Below are 12412 nucleotides of genomic sequence, written 5' to 3'. Positions count from 1 at the left end.
GTTAATGCGAAGAAATATTGTTAGGCAAATATTTGGGGTGGTTTTTCTGTTTATTTTTGTTCACCAATTGTTTTTTTGTTTGTTCACCATGCCTGACCTCATCATGTCCTTAATCAGGGCAGGGTAAGCTAGTTGAAGTAAAGAGATGAAATGGCAACTATAAGTTTTGGAGGTGCTTTGTATAGATAAAAGTGTACAAAATGTGATTACTGACAGTGTCTGCTTAAGAAATTTTTTATTTGTGAAAGGTCCCTCATACAAAGGAAACTAACAAACAGAGAAAATTTAGGACTGCTGCTACTTTCCAAACCACAAAGATATAAGGTGCTATCCTAAAAGCGGTGAAATAGAACTAACAGTTAACAGTTAATTTATTTCACTAAAATGTTTTTCACTAGGTTCTAATTTTTAGTTTAGTATTAGTAACAACCTTGGTCTGTATGTGTTGCAGGGAGTGTCAAGGTGAAGCCCATGAGCCCTGTGACTGTGAAACGTGGAAGATGTGGCTACAGAAAGTCAGTGAGATGAAGCCTGAGGAATGTGAGTGTTTGTTGTTGTTTTTTAAATTGTGGATTTGTTATCTAAAACTATACAGGAATCGGTAACAAACTTACAGTATGTGGTTTTGTATTGAGACCTAATGTGAAATGGCATTTTTATCTGTTGAACCACAGTAGAGCTGGGCGATAGAACGATAACAATATGTATTGCGAAATAACTTTTTCTCGACAGAAAAATGAAACTATTGTGATAGACCTCATCTCTCTCTCTCTCTTCCTTTCTTATAAAAAAAATGAATAGCCAATACAAATTAAGTAGCGCAGAGCCGAACCAATCACAGCCGCAGTGTCACGTCACGTAACTTGTTACATACAGCTCAAGTGCCAAGCCGCACGTGTATTTGTTTGGGAAGCAGCCAGCCGCCGTGCCGGCCGGGTAATGGAGAAAATGAGTGTTCCAACTAGAGAAAAATCAACCGAGAGCTTGGGTGACCAGGTTACCGAAGAGAACACAGATGACGGTTCCAATGCTGGAGAGATTGTCGAAAGGAAAGGCCAGAGAAGTTCCGTAGTGTGAAGGTATTTCGGCTATTTGAAGTCTGACAAAAAAACAGAGTAACGCGCACTGAAATTGTGCCAAAAGCATGTTCCCACAAAGTCTAGAAATACAACAAACCTTTTTTATCACCTGAAGCAGTGCCACCCACTAGAGCACGCTCAATCTCTAAAAGCGCTAATTCGTCATTGAAAACAACAAGGGGAATCCCTGTGAAGCAGCAACAGTCAATTGAGTCGGCTTTCTCCAGCATCTTACCAAAAGCTAAGAGACATATCAACATAACGAATGCCTTAGCTTACTGTCTTGCTAAAGACATGCTACCAATAAAGAATTAAAGAATTAATATTTTGTTTCTAAGTGGAACTGACAATTTAGTAGTCTGTTTTGTTTGTTTTATTTTGAAACTTAAATGCTTTAGCGGCTACCTTTTGTGTAAGTTTGTAATATTTGCCTTTATTTTGCCTAAACTGAAGCCTCATTTTAAGTACATCTACCCTGTTGAACTTATTATGGGAAATAAATATTTAAATCAAAACAAGCTGCTGATTATTTCACATTTTACTTGTGAGCAACAGCACATTTAAATCTTACATATATAGTTATTTGGCTTATATCGTGATATATATCGTTATCGCCTGAAATGAAAAAAACATATCGTGATATGAAAAAATCTTATATCGCCCAGCTCTAAACCACAGAGTAGAATTGTGTTGTTACCTGGAGGTTACGGATCATAAAGAAGTTTATTAGCCAGTGTCTTTATTTGCCCAGATTTTTCAGGGTGCACAAAAGTGACTGATTTGGAGTTAAATTGCCTGGAACTCAACCACAGTAATTACAAACTATTTAGCATTAGGCCAATTAAAATCCACCACGTCGATGATAAATTATTAATTAAGACGAGCAACCCGCTCACTAAAAGTTTGTGGTGTTTAGAAACATTAATTGGACTCTGGGCAATCTAATAGATGATTTAAGATACCCCAGCTGCTCTTGAGTGCCACTTGGTTGATGTGACAGTCGGAAGATAAAGCAATTATTTGGTTTCGGAACTATCTTCCACTTCGATTTCCCCCAGATTCTGTTTTATCTTGGCATTTCAGCAGCACATCAAAGGTGCTTTGATAATAGCCAATTATTCTCTTTGTGTGTGTGTAGGTGGGTGCATGAGCATCTTGGGAGATGTTAGCAAAATATATTAGCAATATACATTAATCAGGCAGGACGATTTCCCACTCAGTGCATTGGTCTGTTTTGATGCTCTGGTAATAGCCATTCTCATTCTGTCTCATTATGCCTTTATTTGTTCTGTTTACCTCCCCCTCCTCCATGTTGAAGTGGCTGGTGTGAGCGAAGCTTATGAGGATGCAGCCAACTGCTTATGGTTGCTCAGTAACTCCAAACCCTGCGCCAACTGTAAGTCTCCTATACAGAAAAACGAGGGCTGCAATCACATGCAGTGCGCCAAGGTAGGCAGTCAGGCCTCTCATATTTTTCTTACCTAGACAGTAATCAGGTGATCAGTTTATCTGGTTGTTCTAGAAAGATATATGAATCAGTCGTTTTCTGTTGGAGAAAACAAACCTAAGAAGTTTAAATGAGCAACATGTGTGCAATGAACACGGTATACTTCTGTTTATGTTTTAAATGGACTTCAGAATCATCTTCTTTGACATACTGCACATAAAAAATTTTAAAAAAATTGTGCAAAATGCAGATTTTGGCATCTCATAGAAATAATTAGAATTAATTATGTGTAACTACCTTATTTATCAAATTTCAGTAAAGTTATCTAGAGCAAGTGTGGGTTTTGGAGGTCCATAAAGTGGTACAGCAAAGCTCCATTTAGCATTTATTTTTTTTTTGATCAGTTAATTATATTTTATGTAGCCAACAGTTATTCATTGGCATATTCTTTCATATATTTTTTTTTTACCAAGAAGCATTTACAAATTGACACAGTATTTTATCATACAGTGCAATGATATAATAACTCAAGGCTTTTATGCAAAGTACTGTTCTCAGTGCAAACAAACTGTCAGGTGGGAGATAACGTTTATTTGCACACAGTATGTGTATAAATGTCAAAATCTCATTTTTAGTTGTACAGATGGCTCTTTAAACACTAGAATGAGCCATTTTTACTCCTGATTCTCCACAAGCCTTTCTCTTTCTTACACCACGCTCAAGACAAGCTGTAGTATTTATACACAATGGTATTACATGATCTGTCTAGCAGATGACTACAACTTTCTGAGTTCTGTCAGATCAGACTATTAGAATAGCTCTGTTTTATACTGTTCTGTTCTCACTTAACACCTTTTTAAAGGAAATGCAGTGTGCATAGCAAAGGGGCAACTAAGGTACCTGTTGATGTTGTGAAATGTATGTGTAATTACAGTATGAATGCATGCTGTCATGTTTACATGTTAGCAGATAGCTTCTGTATTGGTCCACCAGTGTAAATAATACAGGGTTAAATTGGGTGAAATTACAAAAAAAGGTTTGCATAGCTGTAGGAAGTAAAAGAGAATTATATTATAGATTTAAGTGATGAAAATCAGCTTCCTCCAAGGGTCATCTGGGCTTTCTTTTAAAGATAATTTGAAGAGCTTGGTCAATCGGGAAAATATCAAAGTAGAGCTGCTACTTCTCCACATTAAAAGGAAGCCATTTGAGGTGGGCATCTAACTAGAATGCCTCCCGGACATCTCCTGAGGTGTTTCAGGCATGTGCAACTGGGAGGAAGCCCCAGGGTAAAACCAGGGTCTGAAAGAGAGATTATGTCTCTCGGCTCAGCTGGCTTGGGAATGTCTTGGTATCCTACCAGATGAGCTGGAGGTATCTGGGGAGATGGAGGTCTGGGCATCTCTGCTTAGACTACTGTCCCTGTGACCTGGACCTGGATAAGTGGAAGAGGATGGATGGATGGTCAAGGGAGAGAGTGAGACCAGCAATCAGACATAGTCATGTTGCTTGACTTTGTCTCTGTTACTACCACTGTTGCTGTAGGGGAGGCAGTGCAGTCATACAGCAAAGATCTTTTTGTCTCTCTGACACCCCTGTCACTGTTTGCACTGGTTAAATAGGCTGACTAGAGATGGACATTAGTTTTGGGTGAATGGAGTGGCTTTCACAAGCTGAGAGGCCACAGAGGGCTCAGCCTCTTGACCTGTTATTACCTGGTAAGAAACGTCTTTACCCCTGTTGCCTGGAAACACGGGACTCAGTGTTGCTAAGGAACCTTTTGTCTTTTTGCTGCCATTTCCTTCTCTCTGGTGTGGCTTCACACTTTTTTCTTGTCTCAGGATTCTCTTTCACATGTCTTTTTGTGTCTCTCCATCCACCCATTCATGTCCCCTCACTCTCCTTGATTTTGTATTGATTTTTCTGATGTGTCATATAAGCAGAGAGTTTCCAGGACAACTGATGCCTCAGCCTTAAGGTTTTGTGATACTCCAGCTAACCTGTCACCCACAGAAGTGCTTGTAGCATGGAGAAATCACTTATACCCAAATAGGCTCCAGATTGGAGAGGCTGTAGTGTTTTGCTGTGTTTTGTTGTTCTTTCTCCATCGGGACTTGCTGCTCTCAAATGCAGTCTGAGTGCCTTCTAGTGGCAGCAGGCTACAAGGATTCACGACTCTGTTCAAACACCTGCTACTTGTACACTGTAGAAAAAGAAATGGATGAGAAGACAAAAGAGATAAAATGGATACAGGTGATTACATTAGTTTAATGAGCCTTAGAAGTCCTTGACCCTTAATTATAATTCAGTTATGATTTTTACAAAGATGTGTTTTTGAAAAAAAAAGTGCCTTTCTGTCCTGGTAGATCTGTGCTTGATAACTCAAAGAGGTTACAGCACATCAACTGAGCTCTGATGTTGGGTCAGTCTGATATTCTCACCTTTGGATGGGTATATTAATGAAAACATGTCTGTAGATGGGGAAAGGTATCGTTTTGGCTGTCATTTCATATACCAGGATAATTGTTTTTCTCTGACAGCAATTATAAAAAAATGTGTCTTTTTCATTTTGTCATTAAATGTAAATTACCCCAGTAAAGCAGGAGTAGCATTAGTAATTGGCTTTCCATTTTTTGATGTGACAGCTGACCAGAGCTGTTCTCTCTCCCTGTAGTGTAAGTACGATTTCTGCTGGATCTGTCTGGAGGAATGGAAAAAGCATAGCTCATCTACAGGGGGCTACTATCGCTGCACTCGCTATGAGGTCATCCAGCAGGTGGAGGAGCAGTCAAAGGAGATGACTGAAGAGGTACATGCATACACTCTAGATGTTAACACGATATTATTACATTCTCTGTGTTTTCATATTTTAAACGCTTTCGGCCCAGTTAACCGAACACTTTGTAAAATATGACTCAACAGTGGTATAATGTAACAACAGGGGACCAGAGCTGAGTGATGGCAGTTGTTACTGGGGGAGCCCTCTGTTATGATGATGTAGAGTGAATGTCCTAAAGGAGCGGGGCTGGGGTTGTTTCATATTGTATTTTATTCCTAAACGTCATGACTCTTTTAGCAACTTGTCATCGTACTCCTACACCATTATCAGACTCACAACAAAAAAGCAGAAAGCTTGGTGCATTATAAACTCGTGTCTGTTTTAAGTTCACTAATTCTTCCTCTGATTCAAGCCATGCATACATTAACCAGAATGTGCTTCCACTTGTCCTAGTAGCCAGTAATATAGCCTTCAAGCTCCTCAGCTAAATTTAAAACGAGCAACCGTCTACAGAGCTGTAGTAAGCTTGCTTTCTGGTTCTGTTTTCTCAAACTCAGACATTGACCTAAGTGACATTACTTATAGCAATTTATCAGATTTTGTGCAAGTCCCTGTGGAACCAGAGAAGAAATGATATAACTGTTTACTCATCTGCAGTAGTACTCTCCAAGGCCTGGAGAATGGCAATACATAAAATTGGTGGAATTTTCCTTGAATCGCATGATGGAATAGTTAATTATTTACAGATTTTCTGTGCAGAGTTGATAAATATATTTTGCTGCACAACCCAGTCTTACTGTAATACACCAAGTCTCTGTCTGTCTGCAAACTCCTACATGATCAGGAGTTGAGCAGCTGAAGTATATAACACACAGGTATATAGTAATGTAGGCCTTGACACCAGTTGGAAACTACCTGGCAACTGCTGGTTGCTAGGGAAAAATATTTCCTGCTTGTTGCCAATGGTTGCTCGAGGTTAATAGCAGTTACTGTGAAATCATTTGCTAAAACCACAGTCATGTACGTCAAGAGTCACTGACCTCCTGGTAACCAGTCGTTACTATTGAAAGATGTATATTCTCTGACTGGCTGGCAACTCGTTGGAAGGATTTGCTTGCTGGTACTAAGTGAAACTGCTTGCAAAGAGGTAAACAATGTTGCACTTGTTTGCATTTGGTTGCCAGAGGGTTACTGACCAGTCTCTCGTGTACTCTCTAGTCACACATAAATAGTATCATTTGGTGGACTTACTTTTGCTCCTTACAGTTAAAGTATTTCGGCTTTCTCTGTGAGAAGAAACACCATGCTCAGGAGATTGACTGTGGCTGGTGTCTCATCACTGTTTTGCAGGCTGAGAAAAAACACAAGAGCTTTCAGGAACTCGACCGCTTTATGCACTACTACACACGCTTCAAGAACCACGAGCACAGCTATCAGGTAAACAGACCAGACTTTGTCTTCCAGTGATGTTGCATTTGCAGCTGTTATGCAATGAATGCAGACAGTGAGCATTTGTGTAAAACTGGTGCATGACCCATAGTTTGGATACTCTCCAGTGCTCTAACTTTAACATAACTAACATACGGTATATTTGCATTCTGTTCATCACAAATAAATCTGTTGTTAATTTATTTGGTCTCACGTGGCATTCTCTCTATTGCTTGGTTTAGCAGGAACCTCAAGATCATTTTTGTTATTGAGTAAAATTTCTGTTTTTCTCCCATTAGCTAGAGCAGCGTCTATTAAAAACAGCCAAAGAGAAGATGGAGCAGCTTAGTCGAGCACTAAGTGGAAGTGAGTATGCAGTCTGCCGTAACGGCGTCAACCTTTATTATCCCAATCCTAATTCAGTTCTTTAATATTGAGCTTTTGGAAGTAGAGGAGAAGGGATAGAAAACTGAGGTGTTTTAATATTATTTTAACAACAGCATTCAGTTTAAGCATTCAGTAGTGTGAGGTTACAAGAAAGATAACATTTTAACTTGACTTTTTCAAAACCATGTCAGTAAAGGGAGTTTCTGCCTGACTAGTTAGCTGAGTGATGCTGATGTACATCAGGTAAAGCAGTAGATTCTGATTGCAGTGGAGTTAGCTCACATAGTGGCGGTGGCTGTCAGCTGGCAGAAATGGAAAAGGTTCCAAGTCGGTCTTCATGAGTTTGGCTTAACTGAAAGTTTGCACAGTTTATCCTACATAATACGACTGCCGACAGCTTTGAGTCTCCAATAATCAGTTTTGGCCATCACTATTGTGTTTTCTGACGCAGTTCAGAATCTGAGATGCAGATAAAAATTCTATTTCAGATATAAATTTGTCTTCTATTCAGCATGTCTGGATTGCTAATTTACACATTTAGTGAAAAGATTTATTCAAATGAGAAGAAAATGATTTTCCCTTAGGTTCCAATTTTTTTTTTTTTTTAAATCTCAGTAGCTGTTAAAAAGTGAATTATAAGTCACTATTCATCAAAGGCCAGCAGTGTTCTTGGCCCAGACTTCCCATCATACTAGACACCTCAGTTATAACTTAAAAGTGCAGTCTCTTCATGTGCTTTAGTACAGTCAAGGAGTTCTTTCATATGCTTTGTTTCAGGATTTCTTGTCATGTAATACTAATCGGCTCAAAAGCAAAGTGAAGTAATTGAGGCAGAGTAATGAGTGTCCTGTACAAAAGCATATCCCATATTCATGTTTGTTATCTGACTCTCCCGCCTTCTCTTTCCCAGGGGAAGGAGGCCCACCTGACACTACATTCATTGAAGATGCAGTCCTAGAACTACTAAAGACTCGCCGCATCCTCAAGTGCTCTTATCCTTATGGGTTCTTTCTGGAGCCCAAAAGCACAAAGAAAGAGATCTACGAGCTTATGCAGGTTTCAGGCTTACTTAGTGAGAGGAAAGACAAATGTTCACAGTGGTCTAGGCCATTAGATATGTGAGACTAAAGCTTTCTACTGCATGATTCTCACAATCTTCCCCAGTTATATCTGCACATCTCAGCTTTTAGTTAAACATCTAGTGCTGTATAATTTATGATCACCCATATAGATACAGGATGTACTTTCCTGCTAGTTTTTATAATGTGGCCTTTCAGATGCTGGAGAATGAATCGGCACGGCTCCCATAGGTCTTACAATTCCTTAAACACCTGTAAAAGTAATAGTTTTTTTTTTAAGTAGATACATAAACAGCTGCCCCACAAGTACATTTGTTAAATTGAAACTTCAAATCCTGCATTTGTACACTGTGATTGCTAAGTCACCTGTCTTTCTGCCCCCAGACGGACTTGGAGATGGTGACTGAGGACTTGGCACAAAAGGTTAACAGGCCTTATCTACGAACACCACGCCACAAGATCATCCGTGCGGCTTGTCTGGTACAACAGAAGAGGCAAGAGTTTTTGGCCTCAGTAGCCAGGGGAGTGGCCCCTAATGACTCACCTGAAGCCCCAAGGCGAAGGTAGCATACAGACCAGTACCTAACTTTGTTAAAATAACACATTTTACTTCTTTTTTTATTTTATTTTGAGAGCCAATTCCTGTGTGATTTCAGCTATCACAAGTTTGCCATTAATTTCTGTCTTTGGCAGTTTTGCTGGTGGAACGTGGGACTGGGAGTATTTAGGCTTTGCATCACCTGAGGTAAAAGCTGATTGGTTGGACTGTAAACTTGAACAAAATGCATTTGTCTTTTTGTGTACTGAGTGGTTTAGCCAATGATGGGTTTTTCCTTGTCAGATGATTGGGTTATTTAAACAGATTAGAGGTACATAGTAAGAGTTGGTGATTCCCATTTGTTTTAGCGAAAATTAATTCACTTAAAGCTAACAAATGTAGCCAGATAATTGTATTGGTCCAGGTTTACTTGCAGCTGCCCTTTACACTCACACCCACATGTCATAATTGGTGCCACTGTTTCTAAACAAAACCGGCTTCTGGCTTGTTCAGGTTGTTGCTGTGTGCTCTGAAGTGCTTTGAAACCACATTTGGACTCATTATTAAACTTACTGGTACAAATTAGGAAGAAAAAGACATGTTAATCCTAAAATGTTAATTTTTCTCAAAGGCACAGACTTCCTCTCTTGGTCACAAATTATTTTTGGATAACAAAGGTTTGTTTGTTTTTTGTTTTCTCCCTGTCGTTACTGTTCTTGAATGTAATAGTGGAGCCACTCCCAGATTTCAGCATGCCATTGGAAGTTTAATTTTGTTAATGTGGAATTTTTAATATCATGAACTGTCAGTGTTATTGATGCCGTGATGTTTGCCCTATACAGTATAGTACAGTATTACATATTTGTAAAACATATATTATACATAATATTAATTTAATCAGTGCCCTTTCAGCAAGTGCCTGTTATTTGTAATGACACTTATTTCTGCTAATAGAGAGTACTTATTGTTTCAAGAAATTACTTTATTTATTGCAGAAATATAAATCATAATTAGATATAATTATGTTGTGTAATTAATTATACAGTGTCATATGACATCTTTTAATAAAGTCAGTATGTATATTTAAATCATTTTAACGTTTCTGGTGACCCAGAGATCGGCATGTTATTTAACACACTGGAGCAAGCCAGATGGTTCAGTGTTCCCTGTGCAACCGTCAGGAATGATTAAAAGCACAGTATGCTGGCGAACACCTAAGTAGGTTGCGCCTGATCATTACACATTAGTAACAGGTGTTTGTAGTTAACACTTAGAGTCATAAAAGTGTCGACCACATAATGGTTTGATTACTGACCTGTCTTCTTTTTCTGCCCAGCGTGATGTATGCACTTGGTAATGGTGCATATGTCAGTACATTGCAGATACTACTACAGGTCTGTTATTGATTTTTCTAGACTGTGGCAGTTCTTAAACATACAGTTCTTTTTTCAGAAGAATTTGCTCAGCTTAAGAGCGCCATCACTCTTTTGGCTTAGGCTCGTGTAGCTTCTATCTGAAAATTCAAATCTCACACCAAAATAAGCCTCTGGGGTTTCTGTGCAAATCCTATAACATTTCAAAGCTGGCAATGGCCAATAGACATTTTAAGGGGGGATGTTTTGACTTGTATCAGTAAATAAAGCACAAAATGAATTAAAGATGACTCAGTTACATTAAATATACCAGTAAGCCCTGTAAGTCACTTAGCGGCATGCAGTACAGTAGGACCCTTCGTAAATGGAATGTAAACACATTTATACATTTGCACTTCATTTACAATGACTAGTCAAAATATGTGTGCTAAAAAAGATCTGTTGTCAGGAAAGCACCACAGAAAATATTATTATTATTCAAATCAGCCAAGAAACTAAGCCAACAGATCTAAAACAGTAACTTGTCTTCTGACATGATAACAAAACTACGTACAGCGGCTCTTGTTTTTCTATTTAGCATTTTGCTTCTTCTAAAATGTGCCATTATTTTGTAGGAAGTCAGGTGCCACATGCCGTGATACTTATCTTGTCTCTCATTGGTTGAGATTCTTAACAAGCTGGAGATCCCTGCATGCATTGATTTTGCTAACTACTAATTATCTCTATCTTTAATATGCATCGATACTGTGCAATAACATTAATGATTATAATACATAGGCCAGCTGATGCAAGTATTTATGTTGCAAAAACGATTAAATTTAGCTTGGAACATACTAATATAGACATACAGTAGATACTGATGGCAGATGCTGAACACCAAGCTTTTATTTGTTATTGTTTTTTGCCTGCTGGTTAAAAGCTTCTTTCTCAGTCACTGTCAGTAGTTGGTAACCCCATAGTAACAAAGCCAGATGACACTGCCTCACACACTTCCATATGTCTCCTCCATGCTTCTTATAAAACCTGCATCACTTCATAGTGGGTTATATTTAGCACGGTGGAAGCATGAAAGAGCTTTTGCTTTTGATGATATTTGCATGTTACTCAGTGAGTTTGGCAGTTGAGATGATTGAATAAAGAGTGCAGAGGTACCGATATGTTGATTTGGTGTATGTAGCCTTTTTCATGAAGAGCGGTCATGCATTTATCAGTACTTTAAGAGGGATAACAGCACTGGAGTTTTCATTCGTTTGGCACTTGACTACGGATGAGTGCCATCTCACAGTTTTAAATCTATGACTTTGACTTTACAGGAATTCCATTTCAAAAATGTTAGCTTGAGTTGATTTAGATAACAGACAAATTCACTGCTTTTCCCTTTGAAGAGCTACACACCAATGAGCCAAACTGTTAAGACCACCCATCTTTCTGTGCAGTCAAAGTAGCTGCCAACCAGAAAAGCATAAACTCCATATGACCTCAAAATAAGACCTGTGTGCTGGGATAAACAGGAACTATTTTCCTTTGCCACGTTTTTTTCCATGCTAATCTGACCAAAGTTTCAAGTAGTGAGGTCAGCTGATGTGCAAATAATCCCTGTTAACCAAAGGTTCAGGCATCAGACTGCTCTACACCCTGCTTATCAGATATTTTCTCATGAGTGTAGAGACACACCCACATAATGTTCGTCTTGTGTTTGTAAGACATAGCTAATCAAGAAGGTCGGTTTAAAGGGAAGGTAAGTGGTTTCAGTTAGTGAATGAATCAAAGACCTGCATATAGTCCCCTCAACCCCCCCCCCCCCCCCCACACACACACACACACACACACACAGAGTTATTAACTCAAACCTCAAACCTGCTAGAATCAGTTTCCTTGTAAAAATCTCCTTCATTGCATTTTTATAGTAATGATTGTTCTTATATTTTAAGGAGTACGCAGAGTTCCAGTACAGACGGCGGCATAGGCAGAGGCGGCGAGGCGACATGTCCAGTCTCCGTAGCAACACACCTGACCCTGACGACCTCAGCGACAGCACTTTAGGTACTTTACTTTATACAGGGTTTTATCCTGTGATGGCTATTTCACATCGTGATATTCAGTTTTTCTCCCTTGTCACAGCTTGTTATTTGCATAGCTTAAGTTACCACGTGAATTTATCGTGTGATCCATCTGAATGCAAAATCTCTGGGTTCTAGTTGGCCTGATTTTTAGATTGGGTCCAAACGCCTGAGACTATAACAACTATCTGGTGCACAGACAGTGCGCAGATTTAGACACCTCAAGGTTTGCAATGTTCACA

At 39.0% G+C, this 12412-nt stretch overlaps 1 protein-coding gene across 4 annotated transcripts in view; it reads left to right on the top strand.

Annotated features, from left to right (window-relative positions):
• LOC146622514 (ankyrin repeat and IBR domain-containing protein 1-like) overlaps positions 1–12412 on the top strand; it is a 34011-nt gene that overhangs the window by 15863 nt on the left and 5736 nt on the right. For all 4 annotated transcript variants that reach the window (XM_085366255.1, XM_085366257.1, XM_085366256.1 and 1 more), the window contains 9 exons: positions 452–540; positions 2398–2528; positions 5201–5335; positions 6656–6742; positions 7033–7099; positions 8031–8176; positions 8584–8762; positions 8893–8944; positions 12042–12153. In XM_085366255.1, the coding sequence (XP_085222381.1) occupies positions 452–540; positions 2398–2528; positions 5201–5335; positions 6656–6742; positions 7033–7099; positions 8031–8176; positions 8584–8762; positions 8893–8944; positions 12042–12153 (998 nt within the window). The remainder of the gene's footprint in view (positions 1–451; positions 541–2397; positions 2529–5200; positions 5336–6655; positions 6743–7032; positions 7100–8030; positions 8177–8583; positions 8763–8892; positions 8945–12041; positions 12154–12412) is intronic.

The sequence above is a fragment of the Diplotaxodon limnothrissa genome, linkage group LG11, assembly GCF_057381915.1.
Source record: "Diplotaxodon limnothrissa isolate DT_005_m linkage group LG11, D_limnothrissa_male_GT1.1, whole genome shotgun sequence".
In the NCBI taxonomy this organism is placed as follows: Eukaryota; Metazoa; Chordata; class Actinopteri; order Cichliformes; family Cichlidae; genus Diplotaxodon; species Diplotaxodon limnothrissa.
Note: the sequence above shows the minus strand (reverse complement) of the source record. Positions and strands in the feature narration are given on the sequence as shown.